Source organism: Acomys minous (genome assembly GCF_964271855.1).
Source record: "Acomys minous genome assembly, chromosome: 17".
In the NCBI taxonomy this organism is placed as follows: domain Eukaryota; kingdom Metazoa; phylum Chordata; class Mammalia; order Rodentia; family Muridae; genus Acomys; species Acomys minous.
In genome coordinates this window covers 23,249,785-23,271,216 of record NC_140500.1, presented here as the reverse complement: position 1 = coordinate 23,271,216, position 21,432 = coordinate 23,249,785, and the positions used below count along the sequence as shown (strand labels likewise).

Here is a 21,432-nt window from a genome sequence, read left to right as displayed (position 1 = left end):
CACAACGATTCCTACCCTCCCGGAGTTTGTATTGCAGTGAGGTAGCGATGTCAGAAACTACAAACAGAACCTCAGATCTACTGGCTGTTAGACAGTGACCAGCGTAACGGGAGAAAACTCTCAGGTAGATTGTTGGAAGAACTGAAGCCTGCATCTTAGTGTTTAAAAGAAGGGGCGGGAGGGGCATGGTTGGGAGGGCTGGAGAGATGGCTCAGGGGTTGAGAACGCTGGCTGCTCTTCCAAATGTCCTAGGTTCAATTCCCAGCACCCACTGGTGGCTCACAACCATCTATAATGAGATCCGGTTCTGGCATGGAGACAGAACACTGTACACATAATAAATAAATCTTAGGGGGAGGGAAAGTATTATTTAAAAGAAGAAGAAGAGGAGGAGGAGGAGGAGGAGGAGGAGGAGGAGGAGGAGGAGGTGGTCCAGGAAGACCTCACGGAGAAAGTGGCATCTGAGAAAAGACATGAAAAGGGGCTGGAAAGACTGTCCAGCAGTTAAGAGCACTTGCTCGACAGGTGGGGGTGGCACATGCCTTAAATCTCAGGACTTCAGAGGCAGAGGCAAGTTTTTGTGTCTTGAAAAACCAAAAAAAGAACAAAAGATAGACGAGAAAGAAAAGTTTTCAGAGGGCCCCAGTTTGATACCCAACACTCACATAAAGGTCCAAAACCCATCTGTACCTCCAATTCCAGAGGACGCAGGGCCCTCTTCTGTCTTCTTGTTTGTTTGTTTGTTTTTTGAGACAGGGTTTCTCTGTGTGGCCTTGGCTGTCCTGAACTCCCTTTGTAAGACCAGGCTGGCCTCGAACTCACAGCGTTCTGCCTTCCGGAGTGCCGGCATTACAGGTGTGTGCCACCGCTCCCGGCTCCTCTTCTGACTTCTGAGGACTCCAGGCACAAGTGTGGTACATAGACATATATGCAGATAAAACACTCAGACACACAAAAACAAATAAATACATCTGAAAAGGACTTTTTTTTTTTTTTGAGACAAAGTTTCTCTATGTGTGTAGCCTCGGCTACCATCCCAGACTTGCTTTGTAGACCAGGCTGGCTTTGAACTCACAGTCATCTGCCTGCCTCTGCCTCCCAAGTGCTGGGCTTAAAGGCATGTACCACCATTCCCAGGCTGAAAGGGACTTTTTAAAAGAAGTGACAAATCTGAGAGGGGGCCCTGTACATCTGTCCCAGGCAGAGGGACATCTCCAGTGGCCTAAGAGAACAAAAGGCAATGTGATCATACCAAACCAAGCGCAACGGGAAACACGGGAGAGGAGACCAGAGCCAGAGGAAAATGAAGTTTACACTAGGAGTCACCAACTAGACGCAGTGTTTCAAGAAGTGCCTGAGCCTGGATACGGGATGGAGGAAGAGCGCAAGGGGTGATAATGAGAGGAGCACAGAGAGGTGGCTGCCCTGACCTGAGGAACAAGGATGAGCTCTAGAGTGACTGAGTAGCTTTGCTGCCCGTCGCCCCTATTCCCCACGGCCTTCACCCCACTTCTCTCTTAACCTCCTGCCTGAAGCGCCATGTTTTCTTTTTTTTTTTTTTAAATGAGCAAAAAATTTATTTATTCATTTCTTGCATTTGAAGTACTCCTCGATGACATCCTTGGCCTGAGATTCTTTGCCATAGTCCTTAACCACTACACAACTGCAACCAACCACTTTCCGTGGCTTCCCCTCTCGATCGATCTTACAGAGGCCTACCCATCCCCCCAGTTTCTTGTTGTCATCAACCTTAATCAGGTTGATCTGGTGCTCAGCACACAGAGCCTCCACCAGCTTGACGTACATGGGCTCATCGCAGTTGGATGCCAGCACACAAAGGTGGGCCTGGGGCTTGTCTAAGGCTTTGGCAGCTTCGTGTAGGCCACGTGCTTGGCCATCATGGATGAGGGTGGTCTTCAGCATCTCTTGTAGAGCAGTGTTGACATCCATTACACCTCCAGCAGCAATGCCTTCCTCGGCCATGGCGGTGGATTACGGGTGAGGGCGAATCTTGAACACACCCGAGCCTCCGCCTCCGCGCAACTCGGCGGCAGCAGGGGAAAAAGCGCGCCATGTCTTCTTAGGGTGTTAGCATGCCACCTTCTCAGGCTGCTGGCTCTCTCAATAAAAAAAACACCCTTAAGATTCAAATCCTGAGCCGGGCGTGGTGGCGCACGCCTTTAATCCCAGCACTCAGGAGGCAGAGGCAGGCGGATCACTGTGAGTTCGAGGCCAGCCTGGTCTACAAAGCGAGCCCAAGACAGCCAAGGCTAACACAGAGAGACCCTGTCTCGAAACGCAAAAACAAAACCAAAAAAAAAAGAAAGAAAGAAAGAATAAAGATTCAGTTCCTGTGGGCATGGGGAAACAGGTGGGAGGGTGGAACTTGAAGGAAAGAAGGGAGTTGATTGCGGTTGAGTGCAAAATGAACAAATAAGTAAATAATGAAGGAAAAAAACGAGATTCAATTCCTAGGACTAGAGACAGGGCTCAGTGGTTAAAAGCACCGGTTGTTATTCCAGAAACCTCAGATTCGGTTCTCAGCACCCACTGTTCATCACCCCTGGGAAGAGCAACAGGAGCTCAGAACAACTTACTCTGCCAGTGTACACAGGTAGTGAACTTTGTTTATGCGTTGTTTGAGACAGAGTCTGACCTAGCCTTGAACTTTCCCTATAGCCAATGGTAACTTGAGCTCCTGATTCCCCCTGCCTCCCTATTACAGGCATGCACCAACATGCACAGCCCCACCCCACCCCACACAGGCAGGTGTGTGTGTGTGTGTGTGTGTGTGTGTGTGTGTGTGTGTGTGTGTGTGTGCCTGTGATGTGCTCCTGTGTGCATTTATGTGTATGCACATGTGTACACGTTGACTCTCTGAGTATCTTCCTCTATCTCTGTCCATGGGTCTCTCACTAAACCTGGCATACTACACAGCTGGCCAGAAAGACCCAGCTGTCTCCTACCCCCTCTGTTGTTGTTGTTGTTGTTGTTGTTGTTGTTGTTGTTGTTGTTTGCCTTGTGGGTGGGAGGCATGCCTTCTGGTACTCAGATGGAAGAGTGTCCAGGAAGCTCGCAACTCCACAGGCTGGGAAAGTATCCCAGCTCTGAGGTGGAGCAGTGTCCCAAGGTTATCCTGAGGCACGGGAGCCCAGGAACCACATCTCTGAGAGGAAACCTCCTCAACAGAGACGATGCAGCTCCCAGGGGAGGGTTGCCCCAACACTGAGGAGCTGAGGAGCCAGAGCCTGAGCTCTGCTCCTTCTTTGTTTATTATTTTTTTCTCTTTATCTTCTGAAAAGAGAGTCACAGCAGGCAGTAACTCTCTTTAAAGAGATTTATTGGAGAAATGAATCCAGGAGAAGAGAGAAGAATCCAGGAACGGCTGACTTTGCTCCTGGGAGGGAACTGGGCAGACACAGCCTTTATATAGGTTTTCTTAGGTGGGTGGAGCTTTCTAGGGCAGAGACTTTCAGAGTGTGGACTGGTGGGATTTCAAGTACTGAGCTTGGGGGAGCTCAGGGAATGGTAGGCTTCCTGTACAGGGATTAGTTGGTTCTCCTGCTCAGGGATTAGTGGGGTTGTGTCCAGACTTTTCATTCCAAATTAGAATAATCTAGAATTAATCCCACTTGAAAAAAATCCCACTTGAGGGGCTGGAGATAGCAGATACAGAAGTGGGGGTGGGGCTGGGAGGCTGGAACTTTCTCAGGCAGAAGTCTGGCCACTTATCTGCCTTGAGGGATTATAAAGTTTACAAAGAGTCCAAAACTTATAGAATCCACTGCGAAAGCAGTAGACAGAAGCAGGAAAGGTTGCTGTCATCACAGACAGCTGCCATGGCTGTGGCAGTAGGCATTCTGAGGCAGGAAAGGTGTCCGGTTCCCATAGCAGTCAGCTGAGGCAGGAATGGTCACCATGGACAGCTCCCGAAGAGACACTGACAGGAGCTATCATGTTATTTCCTTCCTCCACAGCCCAAGGATTGGAAGGAGGTCCTGACTGCCCTGAGGTGGGAAGGAGGATTGACTGGCAGCAAGGCAATTGAACTTTTAGTAACTCTTGGTGTGTGTGGGGGTGGGGAGAAGGGACAGTGGACCACTCAGATTCCCTCATGCTTGCTGCAAAGCGGGGTGGGGCTGCGGAGCTAATGTGGCCTGCCTCACGCCTTGGGGTGGCTTGGGATGGCTTGGGATTGCCTCAGCCAGCTTGGGTCACAGGATGGAGATACTTCTCCATCTCAGAGATGTTGTTGTGGGCTGCCGCTGAGGCAGCAGGCTATCTATCCACCGAGGTGACAGTCACTCTGCTGAGGCGGCAGTTGCCGCATTGATCTCTCCATAACCACTGAGGCCCTCTGCCCTGGAGCTGGGCGCCAGGGCTCAGCACCACTCCCAAAGTCATCTCTAAGCCTGAGGCAGTGAGCTCTCCACTGCTAAGGCAACAGGTTGCCATGGCTCTAGCCCTACAGTCCCCCTCTTTATTGTTTAATAAAGATTCAGGGGCTAGAAAGAGGGATTGAGAGTCAAGGTCTTTGGGTGAAGTCTGGTCAGTGTATAATTCAATATTCCAAGCCTTTGGCTCTGTAGTTAGGGGCCAGTAACCCTGTAATAGCAACTGATTAAAAATCTGATTAGACAGCCTTTGAATTTGCTGTTGCAAAAATTTAGATAAGAAATTGATGAGGCAGGGTACAATTAGTAGAATTTTTTTAAAAATGAGGAGAAGCGGGGTTTAAAGAGGTAGTATCCAATTCCATACTGGACTGCCAGTGATGCATTGGCTAGAGGCATCTGTCTGTTTCTTATGGTTTTGGAGATCTGTCAGAAATTGTCAGATCCTCTCCTTTACTATCTTGACTGGTTAACATAGAAGCAACATATCTCCCCAAGGAAGAGACAAAGGCCACTTCTCTCTGCTGTTATTAAATCTACTCCTCGCTGATTTTGTAGTATTACTGCGGCCAGGGAGTCTATCTGGCCTTGGAGGCTAAGGCTGGTTTGAGCCACCTGGTGGAAATCCTGGAAAAACTAGGAGGACAGCTTACGGTAAATAGGCACTGAAGCAGTCAGTCCTGCTGTTCCAGTGACACCAGCGGTTATGCCCAGGACTGCTAGAAATGGTGTGACTTGAATCGCTCCTTTATCATGCTGTGCTAGTGATGAAAACTGGCAAGGGCTCTTCGCCAGGTACCACCTGTAGTTTTGGAAAAAGGAACACCAGGGCACACAAGTTCGAGATCATGCAGCAGGTAGGCAATGGTATATGTGAGTACCACAGATAAATAAGGCATTGTAAATATATGGACAAAGGGCTGGGTGGCAGTACTAATGCTTGGGGTATTATCACAGTCTGCGGACTCCAGGTTGCCCACAAAGTATGTTCCTGAAGAACTAAAGAAGCTTGTGATACCAAAAGGAGAGATGTGGGACAGATAAGAGGTGGTGCAGATATTATTTGGCCTTGTGCACTTAACAAGTGGCAAAGTGAAAGAATCTAGTAAGATGATGGGCAAGGCTACAAAGGGTGGTTGTAAATTTGAACCAAGAGGGACACACAACCAGCAGTTCCCAAAGTGGTTAGGCAGAGCTTTACTCAATAGCTGATATGCAGAGGTTAATGTCTGAAACAAAAGACCAAATGGCAGGGAAGTGGGATCAATATTATCAAAAACAGATATGAGGGCCTTTGAGGAGCTTTGGACCACTTCTTCTACCATGTCTATATCTAGGGTTTGAGAGCGTGGGATGTGTACTTCTGTGTTTTTATTGTGCCTGATGGGCGACTGTGGTAAATACTGTAATAAAGTTTACCAATGACCCGGTCTCCCATCTGGAGTGCCATGGGTCCTTAATTAGGATGCAAAAGATGCCCAACTTTGTATAAAAAGTAGAACTCCCTTTTGAGTATGCACTATGTCTCCTACAGGACCAATAAGGCAGCCTCCATAAGTCTCTGGCCAATGTTGACAGTAAGTTTTAGTTTGATCATAGAGAAAGCAGGCATAGGGGGCAGGTGTTCTAGAAATGGATTTGGAGTTGTAGGGATAAGTATCTCCTTTTTGCAACCTGTTAGTGAGCAGTTTCCAGACTCCACCACATGAGTGGTCTGGTTAAACTGCTGAGTATAGGTTTCCTGGACCTCAAATCTCCATACATATAGTTCACTAACGATGGTGTGAGCAAGAGGAAGCACTGGAAATGGTACAGCATCACTCAATAGGGTCAAGCTTGGGTTTCAGCAGATGTATGAGGCCTTATTCTTCTGAGACCAGAGGCAGGCTGGTGGACTGTGGTGTCTTCCAAAACTTAAGAGAGCAGGGTCCTGTGGGGGTTGAGATGTAAAAAGGAGGATTGCCTTGGGGTAATGGTATAAAGGGCTTGAGATGAGAAAGCTGAATCCAATGAGAGAAGCCATCAAGCTTAGCTGCAGTTGGGGTAGTAAGGACGACCCTGAAGGGACCTGTCCATTTAAGAGAAAGAGGAAAGGGATTTTGATCAGGATAAGAGAGAAGGACCAAGTCCCCAGAGTTGACTGAAAAGTACAGGGTGTCAGGATGAGGCTGCGGCAAATGGTGGTGGGTAGAAGATGGAGAAAAATGTCTGGTGAGTCTAGAGTCAAGTGGGTGTGGTGAACAAAGAAAATAGAGGCTCCCATTTTGGCTCAAAGGTCCCTTTTCAATAAAGGGATGGGACAGGTTGGCATCACTAGGTGAGTAAAGGGAACAACGTTAAAAATGCAGCTAGTGGTGGGATGATATGAGGTCCATAGGCTGTCCCCCTACTCTGACAATAGGAAAACAAGGAGAAGTGGGTCCCAAAATGCCATCAGGGCAGAAAAAGTGGCTCCAGTGTCCAAAAGGAAGGAGATGGGCTGCCCTGATACAGCAATGACTACCTGACGTTCACTGTCAGAGATGGTAGTGGTTGGGCCAAGGGGGCCCGGGCTCCATTAGTTGTCCATGGCCAGACCTCAGAGATTGGCTGGTGGGGCCTTTGGAGCTGATCTCTTCACACCTCAAGGGTCATAAGGACAGTCAATATTTTTCTGTGAGTTCTGGAGATCCAAACCCAGGTCCTAGGGCTGGGCTGGAGAGATGACTCAGTGGTTAAGAGCACTCACTGCTCTTCCAAAGGTCCTGAGTTCAATTCCCAGCACCCACATGACAGCTCACACTCGTCTGATGCCCTCTTCTGGTGTACGGATGTAAATGGAGACAAAGCATGCATACACATAAAATACATAAATAAATGGAGATAAAATACATTTAAAATAAAATAAAACAAACCAACTCAGTTCCTCACACTTCCATCACAAGCATTTTCTCATTAAACCATCTCCTCAGCCTGCCTGCCTGCCTCCTTTCTTTCTTCCCTCCTTCCTCCCTTTTTCCCTCACACCCTTTTTTTCCTTCCTTCCTGTCTTTCTGTCTTTCTTTCATACACTACCTCATTATGTAGCTCATCCTGGCCTATGACCTTGTGATGCTTCTGCACCTGACTCCCGAGAGCTAAAACTAGAGGCATGAACCCCCACACCCGCCTGATTTTTTAACTTCTTATTCATCAGCCATAAAAACTGAATTCATATACCTGAATGTAGACCTCCTTATACAAACATGGTGCCCTCTTGAGCATTAATAAATATTTCCCATGAATTATTCACTCAAAGGTGTGCTCTGGGCATTGTAGATATACTAAGATGAGGGGAAACAGCCATCCCTTGAATCTGCTGGTTTAGCTTAGAGCGTGAACCATGAGCTCTTGGATGGAATCCGACTTTACCACTTAAAGGTTCTACCTCCTAATGGTGGACATGAAGTGTCACGACCTCTGAGAGTTTCATTAAAAATGAAAGCAATATCTAGCAGGGTCATTGAGAGAAATAAGTAAATGATGTCTTAGAATTCACTTTGTCGATTTTCCTCTGTAAGCATTCAATAAATTGCTGTTAAACAGCTACAGTTAAGAGCAGATGGTGAAACAGGTTCGCTGAGAAAGATCTACCTATTCAGGGTCCCAGCATCCTCAGCTGGTCTCTAAAGCAATTGTTCATGGCCAAGGGGTGCGTACTTAAACTGTGTGAGGCTCTGGATTCCATCTGCATCCCCTCCCCGCTCCTGCCCCCCAATTCCAACAAAACAATGAGACAACAGGGCTGGGGGCATAGCTCATTACAGAGTGCTTGCCCAGCATGTTCAAGGCCCTGGTCTTGATGCTGAAAGAAGCAGGCAGGGGAATCTGAGAATGTTCTCTGCTGGCCTGTCCACCCTATTGACGTTGTTGCCCTCTACGGAGTTCACACATTTGAGAACTGCTAAGTCTAGTTACAAATAAATAAATTATGGGTGGTGGAGGCGGGGCAAACCCAAGCAACTCAATGCTTTCCACTTAGGACTTGGGCTGTCCTTGGGTCCTTGTGACCCTTGGGTCACGAGCTGCGTGCTTCTGGAACGGGTGTGGTCAGAACGTAGCTATGGAGATCTCAAAATCTTTTCTTTCATTATTTTAGTCTCTGGTGCTCTACCACCAGGTCACATCTCCATGCCCAGAGTTTAACCTCTTAGTATCAAGCTTGCCAAATGATGGCTTCCCCAGTCATGTACATTAAATAACTATGCTAGCTGACTTTTTTTTTTCATCTGTTTAACTTTCTCATCTGTCCTGAGAGCTCATGGTTTTGCTGCCTGCCTTAGCTTTAGATTTGGTTAATGAGCCTGTATGTCTGAGTGTCTTCTGAGATGCTTGCCCAGAAAGCCTTAAGAGAAGCCAGACCCAGAAAGGAACCACTGAAAAAGACCCTCGAAAGTCACTGTCCTCCCTCAACCCAAGTCACGCTAGTGATTTCTTGGGTTGTGAGTGCCTAAGGTTGTATGAGCAAAAATCGACCATTGCCTGCCAGGAAACTGATTGATTAAACTAATAAAGCCACCCCTGAATTCAACCCATTAATGGTGAAATGAGTGTAACCTTTGCTTCATCTAGCACCATGACATGGAGAATGTAGAATAACCAATTTAAAACAAGCTACAGATTCCAGGAGAGAAAACTGAAATTTACCAAAATCTTCAGTGAGGTTTGATCCAGACCACTGAGAAGTAAAACAGTTTTCAGGAGAAAACAGTGAGTGTATGTTTTTAGCATACATAGTTTTCAGTACTGTGGCAGGCTACAAAGACAATATGCATCACAGCCTCCATCCAAACGTCAATAAAAATGTAGAATGAGAAGTGACATGTTTTTATATACGTGTGATGTTTTACTAAGTGTAATGGCTTGGATTTTAAATGTCCCCTAAGATACGTGTGTTGAATCAGAGCTTGGTCTTCAGCCTGGGCGTGTTGGAAGCTGTGGCTCCTCCAGGGACTGGGACTTATTAGAAGAACTCAGGACATTGAGTGCGGGTCCTTGTAGGAGCTACTGGGATCTGAGATTTTCTTCTGTTTTCTGGGCTCCTACAAAGTGAGCATCTTTGCTCCGTGCAGGTTGCCCACCATCTCTCTCCTTGTCAGAGATCCAAGCACAACAGAGACAGCTAACCCTGAACCCAAATAAACCTTCTGTCTTGGGGTTCTATTGCTGAGAAGAGAAACCATGACCACAGCAACTCTTTTTTTTATTTTTTATTAATTTATTCATATTACATCTCAATGGTTATCCTATCCCTTGTATCCTCCCATTCCTCCCTCCCTCCTATTTTCCCCTTACTCCCCTCCCCTATGACTGTGACTGAAGGGGACTTCCTCCCCCTTTATGTGCTCATAGGGTATCAAGTCTTATAAAGGAGAACATTTAACTGAGGCTGGCTTACAGTTTCAGAGGTTTAGTCCATTATGATCATGGCGGGAAGCATGGCAACATGCAGGCAGACATGGTGCTGGAGAAGGAGCTGAGAGTTCTACATCTTGATCCTCAGGCAGCAGGAAGAGACTATGTGCCAAACTGGGCATGGTTTGAGCATACATAAAACCTCAGAGCCTGCCTCCACATTGACACACTTCCTTTAACAAAGCCATACCTCCTAATAGTGCCACTGGGGGGGGGGGTCGGGGAGGGACACAGCTTCTCTCCTTGAAAGCCAATTTTATCAGCTATTGTCATGCCAACATAAATCTAGCATACTAAGATTTAAGATATTTGCTTGTTTGTTTTATTAGATTTTTTTTTTTGAGACAGGGTTTCTCTGTGTAGCCTTGCCTGTCCTGGACTCATTTTGTAGACCAGGCTGGCCTTGAACACACAGCAATCCACCTGCCTCTGCCTCCCGAGTGCTGGGATTAAAGGCGTGCGCCACCACCGCCCAGCTTGTTTTATTAGATTTTTTTGTTGGTGTTTTTTTTGTTTTTGTTTTTGTTTTGTTTTGTTTTTGTGATAGGATCTCCCTATGGAATCTAGGTTGGCTTTCAATATTGTATAGCTCAGGATGGCCTTGAACTATCAATCTTCTCATTTCAGCTTCATGAGTTCTGAGATTACTTGAATGACCACTAAATCATATTTATTTTAACAATTTGAGCCAACCAACTTGTTGGGATTAGAAATAAGATACTTGTGCTGGCTTAGTTATTTTGTTTGTTTGTCAACTTGACACAAGCTAGACTCATTTGAGAGAAAGGAAGAACCTTAACAGGAAAAAAGAAAAAAGAAAAGAAAAGAAAAGAAAATGCCTCAGAGATTGAGCTTGGACAAGCCTATGGAGAATTTTCTTGTTTAAAGATTGATGTGGGAGGGCCCAGAGCATTGCAGCTGGTGCTACCCCTATGCACTGTGAGGTCTCAGGCTAAGACCTAATGCACATAGTTCGGGAGTATATAACAACACAAAATGAGTAAAGGCAGGCGGAGCAAGCCAATAATTATCCCTCCTCCATGGCTTCTGCTTCCCTTCCTGCCTTGAGTTCCTGCCCTGACCTTTCCAGTATCAGACTGTGGTATGGAACTACAAGCTAAAACGAACTCTTTCCTCCTTAAGTTGTTGTTGTTTGTTTTGTTTCGAATCACAGCAATAAAAACCCTAACAAAGATAGTGCTGCTCTCATGTGGCCCAGTGAATCATTCTTTAAAATGGCTCAGTGTAGGACTTCTAGCAGAGTTGGTGGGCCTCAAGTACCTGCAATCAAAGTGAGACATAAGTGTTAGCTAAGGACCAGTTAGTAAGCAATGAGGAAACTTATTGGAGACTAAAACTCTGGGAAAGAATTGTGTTAAGTTTGTCTCTTGGGCTGGGCACGGTGGCACACGCCTTTAAACCCAGCACTCGGGAGGCGGAGGCAGGTGGATCGCTACAAGTTTGAGGCCAGCCTGGTCTAGGAAAAAGTGAGTCTAGGACAGGCAATGTTACACAGAGAAACTCTGTCTCAAAAAACAAAGCAACAACAACAAAAAAGTTTGTCTCTTATAACGTGTAAGGCAGCCCCATTGTACTTTATGATCATACAAGTCTAGACAACGGTAAGAAATATAATTTTAGGCTCATGTGGCTGGAGTTGACAAGAACTGGAAGAAAGAAATGAGCTTAGCAAAGACTAGTTCAGTTCGTTTTGTTCTGATCTTGTTTAGTTTGGACTTGACTTCTCTCATGGCCTCAAATTCATGACACCCATGCCTCTAGCTCCCTGGTGCTCGAATTACAACTGTACAACCCCATGGCTGCCTGCCAGGTGAGTTTTAGTCAGAACAAAAAGGGGTTAATACCATATATTTGGAGACTTGTAGGCAACTGTAGAGAAGGACTTAAGGAATAAAGTTTAATTAGACTGCAGCCTTGTGGTAAGATGAAATCTTAGTGCAATCATTATGCTGCTTGTTGTAACCACATAATGGGTTCATACATTGCTCAACTGATCCTTTCACTTAGACACTTAGATAAAATGGCTTAAGGTATAGCTCTTCCACACAGCTTAATAAGCCCGGCATGCCCATAATTAAATTGAGAAAGAGGTAAGTGATGAAAGAAATATGGATGCAGCTATTGACACACAGGCCTAAGAGGAATAATATAGATATTTTGAAGTTATCAGCCTAGATTAAAAAATCAAGACCCAAAAAATGACTGTTACATTCTTAATCTTCTATAGTACAAAAACGGTTCGGAAGCCCAGTCTCAGTCACAGATCAGCATGACACCTTACAATATGCTACTGTAGCATACGGGCTATTTTGGTCTGAGGACAGTTGAGGAGAAGCAAGCAAAGGACAACCCCTTCTGTTATCATTAAAAATAAGATGCCTTGCAACAAATTTTTTATGGAGAGATTTATTTGGGGGAAGAGGAGAGCAGAGGAGTTAGGGCCCGAGTAGGCCATGAGGATGGAGAGACAGAGACAGAGAGAGAGTGGGGGAGAGAGAGAGAGGGAAAGGGAATGTCCCTTAGAGAGAGTGTGCAAGAGAGAGAGAGATGAGGTGGTGGGTTTGTCCTTTTTATCTTGGGCCCCTGGCAGTGGGGGTGGCAGATGATGATGTCAGAGGTTGCTGAGCAACCTAGAGTTAGGCTAGTGAAGCTGCCTATATCCTAATATGTGACACCCTCCCGCCAAGATAACAGAGCATCAGTTCCCGTGAAGGCTGCCTCTTTTCTATAGCAGGGAGGGAAGAGCAGCCCTTATCACCAGAGATGAACACAGCAGAATAGTCAACATGACAAGACTCACAAACAACCAAAACTACAAAGAAGGTGTTATAAGAAAGAGCTACACACAAAAAGTTAATGAAACACTGTGTATCTTCCAAATTAACTGATTAAAAAAAAAATCTCATAGTGCCAAGTCTTAGCATGAAGTGGAGTGTGACTCATTCTCTTTGATGGTGGTAGTGTAAGAGTTTGGCATTTTTCTAGCCAACCCAGATTCAAATATCTGGTCCAGCCAATGGAATAAGACCACATGAACAGTGAGAATAATGTATAGTGACACGTGATGATATGAGTGAATATTGAAGTGAGTCACAAAAAATAAAGCCCAATACAAAAAAGAAATAATGCCAGAGTGTTGTTCAGTGGTTGTCACTCTCATGCATGCTCAAGGGCCTTGATCCAGTCCCTGTAGAGAACACACAAAATCAAAGAATGCATATCATCTATTGACACCTAGTTCAAAACCATACCAATCTTCCATATTTGGAAACACAAATGTGGAAACTATAACTATAAAGGAACCAAGGACACAGCTCTGGGCAGTGTCACAATAGTGGTTACCTCTAGGAGCTGGGGAGGGCTTTCTTTTCCACATCATGCACCCCAATCCAATCCCACTCCTCTCCAGGTCACTTTGTATCTACCCTTTTCTCTTACAACCTCTTCCTCAAAAGAAAACAAACAACAAACAAGCAAAACAAGAAAAAAGTAAACAAGACAAAGCATTAAAAAAAAAACAATCTCGTCCTGGTAGCTACAGCTTTGGATCTGCAGGATCAGCCCTTTCACATGCTCCTGCAGTTTATAGACGAGATGGATTTTGCTACCAGGTGGTAGCCGAGTTGGTCAGCCTGCCAGCTCTCCTGCACCTGCACCACCAGGGCAAACTCTCCAGCACTGCTCTGGCTAGCTCACCCAACGCTGCAGCCAGCAAAGGGCAGGGGCGGGTCTCCCACTCTGGGCCAGTTCTCTGGAGCCCATGCCACCAGGGCCAACTCTACTGTGCTGGCAAAGTACAGGGTTCGCTCTCCCAAGGGCTGCAGCTGGTGAGGGACAGGGCCAGTTCTCCCTCTTCTCATAAGCCAGGGTCCAGCTCCTCCAACTGCCTCAGGTGGCAAGGGGCAAGGGAAGGGAGGTTGGGAAGGGGCGTTTATAGATGAGAGGCACACAGGGGTCTGGGTCACATGCCATCTCTATAGATGTAAGGAGCAGTTTTGCAAATCAGTGTTCAGGCACTCTTTCTTTGATAAAGTAAACTCTGGGTACCAGTGTCAGAACCCTGGTTGTGAGTAATGTCTGCTTACTACCCACATTTATGGCAAAGGCTAGTTAAACTATGGGCATTTTCTTTTTTCTTTTGGCTTTTATTTTTTCGAGACAGGGTTTCAGGGTTTCTCTGTGTAGCCTTGGCTGTCCTGGACTCGCTTTGTAGGCCAGGCTGGCCTCGAACTCATCGATTCCACTGCCTTTGCCTCCAGAGTGCTGAGATTAAAGGCGTGCGCCACCGCCGCTGCCACCACCACCCGGCCCTTTTCATACATTTGATCTGTTTGATGATGACAGTGTAGCGTTTAACTCACCAGCTATTACTGTGTTGGCATTAATGTGTGATTTTAAACCTAGTAGTCATTGCCCGATGAAGTTAGATGAGCCTATATCCAGATCATATATATTTAGAATCATAATGTACTCTTGATAATTGTTCCCTTACAGCAGCATCAGTTTGTTTCCTGGTTCTACTTGTTTGTAACACCTTTTCCCATCCTTTCACCTTTAAATGATGTTTATCTTTGCTGTGTTTCTTGAGGCAGTTTTCTTTTTTGGTGTTTGTTTGTTTTTTGAGTCAGGGTTTCTCTGTGTAGCCTTGGCTGTCCTGGACTCACTTTGTAGACCAGGCTGGCCTCGAACTCACAGAGATCCGCCTGCCTCTGCCTGCCCAGTGCTGGGATTAAAGGCGTGCACCACCACTGCCAGGCGAGGTTCTGTTTTCTAAACCACTCCTCTGGTCTGTGTCTTTTCATGGGTAAATTGAGAACATTTATATTCAGAGCTACTATTGAAAGGTGTGCATGGCTTCTTGTCATTTTGTTCACTCTGTAGTATTTGGGGTTTTCTTAGTCCTCTTTTGTTTAATGAGTGTCTTCAAATTGTTTGAGTTTTTCCTGCTCTTGAGTGTATTTCTCTTTACACGGTAATATTTCTTCCAATATTGTCTATAGGGCTCGCTTGTAGGTTATAAATTTCATTAGCCTGATTTTATCATGAAAACTTTTCCTTTCACCGTCCATTTTGACAGATAGTTCCCTGGGTATATTAGATTGAGTTTGCAGTTGTGATTTTCCAGAGTTTAAAAGACATCAGCCTAAGACTTTCTTGTTTACATGGTATAAATTAAAAAGTCAGCAATTGAACTATCTTGTCTTAAACCTCATCAGAGACTTGAGAAGGAATAAAATTAATTACCTGAGTAAACAGGAAGTTCAGGTTGGCAGCTTCCATAATGAAAAAAAAATGACAGAAACAGTTTGCTGCCTGAACAATCCTCAAAACTATAATGATGGAGCATCATCTTCAGCCTTCTGGCTCAGTGCATCTGACAGACATACTTCTGTTGCAGGAACTATTGAGGACTTGCTTACCCTGTCTTAGCAGAGTTTGGCCATCAACTCTGTCTGCATTAAAGCTTGCCCGTTTTTAGGCAGAATTTTGTCTGTGGCTGAAATGAGGACATTTTGCCCAGTAGCTGTTTTGCCACATTTGAAGCCAACTCCATAAGGCGCTTCTTTGATGCTCATCATCTTCTTTGGGGCATGCTGGGTGTTGGCAGGAGCTAACCTGTCTCATTGTCAAAGAATCTTTAAAATAATAACCGGGCTCGAGAGATGGCTGAGTGGTTAAGAGCACTGGCTGCTTTTCCAGAGGTCCTGAGTTCAATTACCCATAGCTACTCAGTGGCTTGCATGATATAATGCCTTCTTCTGGTGTACATGCAAATAGAGCCCTCATATGCAATAAATAAATAAAATCTTTTTAAAAAATAAAATAATAACATCATCTTTAAATGCCATATTCTGTATTCTCTGTAGTTTTTGAAGACCTTATCTATTTTACCTTACCTAACCATAGAAACATATCTATCTGTTAAACCTAGGATGCATATTCTTGTGATAAAAATAGACTAGTAATTGACATGACTATGATTTGCCCAACTAACAATTAACCTGTATTACTTAATTATCCTAAACAGCCTGCTATAGCCCTTTCAAAGTACTGAAATTAAACCTTGTATTACAGTTGAGTTGTATGGGTACAATACCACATATTAGAGTAGAAGTACATATAATGTATGTGAAGAATAATCTTACATTTGAATTCTATACCAATGTTTCTGTCCTCCATCAGAACAGGACAGCTTTGAAGAAAGTGTCCAAGCCCAACTGGTCCAATATTTCAGACTGTCCAACACAGGACTTCTATTAAGCCTGGAATTTCTCAACATTTAGAAACTGGACCACAAAAGCTATTCCTAGCTTGTTTAACCATTCTTCCCAATTTTATTTGGGCTCTTACAAAGGTATTATTCATCCCAAATCAGCTGGGAGAAACCTTAAGAGAACAACGCCCCCAGCACTCGGCAGGCAGAGGCAGGTGGATCCCTGTGAGTTCAAGGCCAGCCTGATCTACAAAGCAAGTCCAGGACAGCCAAGACTACACAGAGAAACCCTGTCTCAAAAAACCAAAATATAAAAAATAAAAGAGAGAGAATAACGCCCCATTTCCCTTAAGGGGAGCTGGGTAGGTTTTGGTTGCTGTCTTCGGCTATAGATGTTTATCTTCTTTGTTGTTGTTGTTGTTGTTGTTGCTGTTTTTTGTTTTGGTTTGGTTTTTTGTTTGTTTGTTTGTTTGTTTTTATAGACAAGCTTTCTCTGTGTAGCCTTGACTGTCCTGGACTCACTTTGTAGACCAGGCTGGTGTCGAACTCACTAGATGTTTATTTTCATTGGGAGTTGGTTATGAGTTATTATTGGTCTTATGCAGAGAGAAAACAAGGTTGGACTCAGGGATGTCTCTCTTTTCCTTTATCTTTCTTTCTCAGGCATGGAGATAGGGGTGGAAAAGAAAGAAAGAGGAATATAAAAACATATAGGAATGATAAGACAAAAAGTAGATTGTTGAATCTATTCCTCAACTGAAGGCCTTAATTGTTACTCACAAGATTATCTTTAAGTCATTGGTATAGAGCTTTGTATATTGATACAAAATAAGTTTAATTCGAATACATTGGTTTTGTTTGTTTGTTTGTTTTTTCATTTCATGATTTTGGTTTAGGTTTCTTCGGTTGCCTTACTCATGACCACATGGCTTGGTCCTATAACCCTGACTAGAAGTGTCAAAGGAATAAAGGACAGACACTTGAAGAGAAAAGTTGGGGTCAGGTGGCTTGTGCACACTCCATTGGAATGGTACCCACCACCAACAGAAGCCAGAACCTCAGTGTGTTTATTGTGTAAAGCACAGAGGGAGGAGTCATCATCCAACTGGTCTCTCAGTTGGAGTTCTCTTAAGCCAGTTTCTCAGACTATAAACATCTGGGACAAGGAAGTTTCAGTTGGTAGTTTTTGTATACACTGAGAAACTGTAAAATTGTAAAATACAAGATGCTTGTTCGCTTGTCCAGCTTGCTCACTTCTCCCAGTTCTCGTTATTGTTAACTTCAAAAGTTCCACCCTAGTTCCCAGAATAGTTACATGTAAGTTTCCAAATATGAGATGTCCTCATACGGCTTTCAGTAACCACTCTAGAGACTCACACCCAAGCCCCCACAAAGAGCTTCCCAATGCCAGATGTCCTAATGTCCATATGGTCTAACTTGATAAGCAACCCCACCTGTTTTGCGGTTTTAGCCTTTAAAACTAGCTTGTAACAGCTACTCGGGGTCTTTCACCTCCTGAGCGCTGAGGGACCCTGACACATCGACAAGTGGGACTTCTGATGTGTCAGTAATAAATTTTACATATATCTCCAGCCTGTGTGACTAGAGTGGTCTCTCTCGGCGACCCCCTTCCTGAATTGGACTCCAGGGTCCAACACACTAGTCACTTGTTGTACTCAGCTCCTGAGGAAAGCTTTGCCATCCCTCTGAGCCTCGCCCAGGAAAGGCTCTGCTACTCCCATGGTGTTGGTGTATTGGGGTCCTTGTATCACCCATGTCAGCAATACAAATTCACTTAGGATTTCACTCCAGCCTTCCTCCTCTCCCTATACTTAATATTTCTATCTCATTTTTTTTTAGTTTTATTTTCATATTGTAGATTAACTTTGATATTTCATTCAGTTATCTTGTGTTCTCTTAAAAATTAGTCATGTCTTTTTTGAGTTGCTTGATCATACTTATAGTCCTAAGTTCTGCATCTGGAATTTTGCCTTAGTTTTCATTGAGGATTGCTACTGTGGGATTGGTAATTTGGGGAGGAGCAAAATTGTCTTGGTTCTTCTCATTACTTTTGTCTCTGCACAAGGATCTGTCTGTCTAGGGCTAGCTAGTTGGTTAAGGCATGGTTTGTTGTTTTTGTTTTTGTTTTTGCTTTCCCCCTCCTATTCAGGTTGGACACGTTTGCAGTGTTTAGCATAGATGGGGTTGTGGTAATATTTTTGTCTGTCACATTGATGTTCCAGGTACTGGCTCCAATCTGTCCCTGTAGGTTGAGCATTCTACAGCAGCTGACACTGTCTATCTAACCCACTCTGACAGTAGATGGGAGGTTGCTACTGTTAGAAATTATCTTAGTGTCGCACAAAGGAATGCCCAAACACACTGAAAATACCTCAGCAAGACCAACCTTTACTGTTGGTCAAGAGGGTGCACTCCAAACACAGTGAGAAGAACAAGCAAGCACACCTAGGCAGGAAGTGTGCTTGGTTTTCATTCTAATGCAGGAGGTGACTCTGCTTTGTCCCTCTAGGTTGGGATCTGACCTCACAGCCTTTCAAGGCTGGATAGTTTAAAAACAATCAGTTCAAAGGAATGGTGACTGAAGTTCAGAGAATGCACCAGGGCCTTTGTGCAAACAAAAGCTTTACAGGGTGGAGGGGGCCTGAAGACATTTGCATAAAGGTTTTATGACAGGGGGTAAATTCCTGTCTTAAAAGTTCTACAGTGTTTGACAGAAAAGGCAAGTATTTAATGTTTCTTACACTACTAAACAGACACTTGTAAAGTACCAACTGTTTTAAAGAGTTAAGGGGATCTGATAGTGCTGTGTTTAATAATTTAAAAAAAAAAAGATAGTAAGATGCCAGGCAACAGATATTAGATGGAGAAGTTTTATTGTATAAGCATGGGGAGAGAAGTAAAGGGGGAGGGGTCCCGCAGAAAGAGACAGAGACAGAGGGAGAGAGGAAGAGAGGGGTGAGAGAGATGAGAGAGAAAGGGTGAGAGAGAGGGGCCAGGTGAGTCTGTAGTTTTATATATTGGGCAGGGCCACACCCCTGTAGCAGGTAAGCAATGACATCACTGAAGCAAAATCCTAACACTATTCCTCTGTTACAGTTTCCAAAGCACAGAAGTTGACCTATTTTATGAAATCTAGATACTTATCTCTACCCCTTTTTTTAGTCTACCATTAACCCCACTTACCCACCCTATTCCCCCCCCATGTTCTTCCCAGTTGGCTCAGTTATGCTCCCTCCTGTGTCCATCCCTCTCCTCTCCTTCCCTCCGCAAAGTCTCTCTCTCTCTCTTCTCATTCTTCCTCTCTCTCTCTCTCTGTCTCTCTGTCTCTCTCTCTCTCTCTCTCTCTCTCTCTCTCTCTCTCTCTCTCCCGTACTCCTCCCCCCTTTCTTTATCTCCCATGCTCATTTAATAAAACTCATAATATCTGGTACCTTGTATCTATCATTATCTTATTCCCATATATAAAACTGGATAGGAAAAGGTAGGAATGCTAGCATTCTGCTTCAGTCTGCCTACCTATGATGTCATTGACTACCTGCCATGGGGGCGTGGCCATGCCCAAGGCCATATAAAAGGACAAACCCTCCTTGTGGTCTTTCTCTACCACCACCACCCCGCTACCTCTTAACTCTTTCTGTGTCTCTGTCTCTATCCTTCTCTCTCTCTCTCTCTCTCTCTCTCTCTCTCTCTCTCTCTCTCTCGGGTATACCTCTCCCCTTTCCTCCTCTACCCAAACCCAAATAGGGCATGGGGAAAGAGAAAGGAAGAAGAAAGAAGAAAAGAAAAAGGAGAGAAACTAAAAGGCATGAGGCATTGGGGGACCTCTGCTGCAAAGATACTATATGGTAAGAAACAGCTGCCTAGAGAAAGGAGCTGGGTGGGGTATGTGCGAGGTGCTGAGATTCCCGGCCTAAGGTACTTTTCATCTCCTTGGCTAATCTGTTGCTTTGTTCCTCTGATCTTGATCTAGGCTTGACCCAGCTCCCCGTTGTTGGTTCTGTAAGCTGCGGCTAGCTGAGGAAAACACCATCCATGCCACAAGTGCTGCATTCTCACCGGGTCTGCAGTACCCCAAAACACTGTTAGAGTCGCTGCTTAGTTCCCAACTGTTATGCTGATGGTGGCCAGGACGATGGACATTGGCCAGGTCCATACCTGGGATTTCCAGAGTATTACACCACATTACATTAGCCAGAGGCTTATAACGGCAAAACCCACAAGGCTATGTACTTCCTGCCTTTGTCCAATCAGGGCCAAGCATACATCCTGATGTACTTCCTGCTTATGTACCTCTGCCTACATGTGCTCAAGCATGTCCTACAACAAAGCATGCTTACAGAAGCAAAACATGTGGCTTTTTATCTTCCGTGAACGACAGTCCCCAGCATTCCAGGAAGTTATCTGCTCTTGGGCACGTGGGGCTTACAGGGTCGAGGTATTTTTGTTTATAGATCTCTTAAGCACAGTAACGTAAACTGAAAACATAACTTTAGCCATCACAGTAGCTGTCTCTGCCAATCCCTTCTATGAAATCTCTGCCAGGACTAACTTTTGTGGATCTATTGGTGGGAGTCTTTTAGGCAGGTTGGTTGTGGATGCTGAAGTAGGACCAGTCCGATGGTGCAGAAAGTTCTGGAGTCCGATGGTAGAGGAGGGTTTTTGAAGACCGGAGAAGTAGTTGGTGAAGTGATAAAATATCTCAGCTCCCTTCGTTTCCCAGACTTCAATCAGTCCCTTCATTCTGATGTGGCTTCTGGTCTCTGTACCCCCAGCTGGCCTGGAACTCACTATGTAGTCAAGCTGGCTCAAAACTCAGCTCCACCCTCCACTCTCTGCCTCTCAAATGTACCATTGGCTCTTACATACATAACCTTATTTCATTCTTAGCGCTGCTCTTTGAGGTAAATTGGGCTGTAGGTACGCTAGACTCTTAACTAGAACTTTCTTCCCTAGGAAGTTATAGAGCTATTTGCACGCGGGCACATTGTGACTTGAATGTGAGATGTCCCCAGAGGCTCGTGTGTGAAGATCTCCTCATCTTTAGGAGATGAAAGCTCACTGGAGAATGTGGGTCCCTGTAGTGTAGTGTGTGGGCCCCAGGGAGGGGGCTGGGGTTTTACAGCCAGGCCCCACTTCCCTGTTCACCTCTACGCCTTCTGAGCTACCTACGGACATGGCCTAGTTTTAATTTGTATTTTTGAGATGAGGGTTCACTGGGTTGCCCGGGCTGACCTCTGAACTCTCTGTGTAAGCCTCAAAGTTGCTCGTCTTGCCTCAGCCTCCTGAGCAGCTGAGATTGGTGCCATGTGATACGGCATTAGCTTGCAGCATCACTCTCTAAGCCTCAAC

The 21,432-nt window shown here is 45.0% G+C and overlaps 1 protein-coding gene across 1 annotated transcript; it reads right to left on the bottom strand.

Annotated features, from left to right (window-relative positions):
* Positions 1 to 1,542: 1,542 nt before the first annotated feature.
* LOC311588078 (small ribosomal subunit protein eS12-like) lies at positions 1,543 to 2,064 on the bottom strand. Its single transcript, XM_084765556.1, has one exon. The coding sequence runs from the start codon at positions 1,981 to 1,983 to the stop codon at positions 1,585 to 1,587; it is 399 nt and encodes a 132-aa protein (XP_084621682.1). The 5' UTR covers positions 1,984 to 2,064; the 3' UTR covers positions 1,543 to 1,584.
* Between the last annotated feature and the right edge of the window lie 19,368 nt (positions 2,065 to 21,432).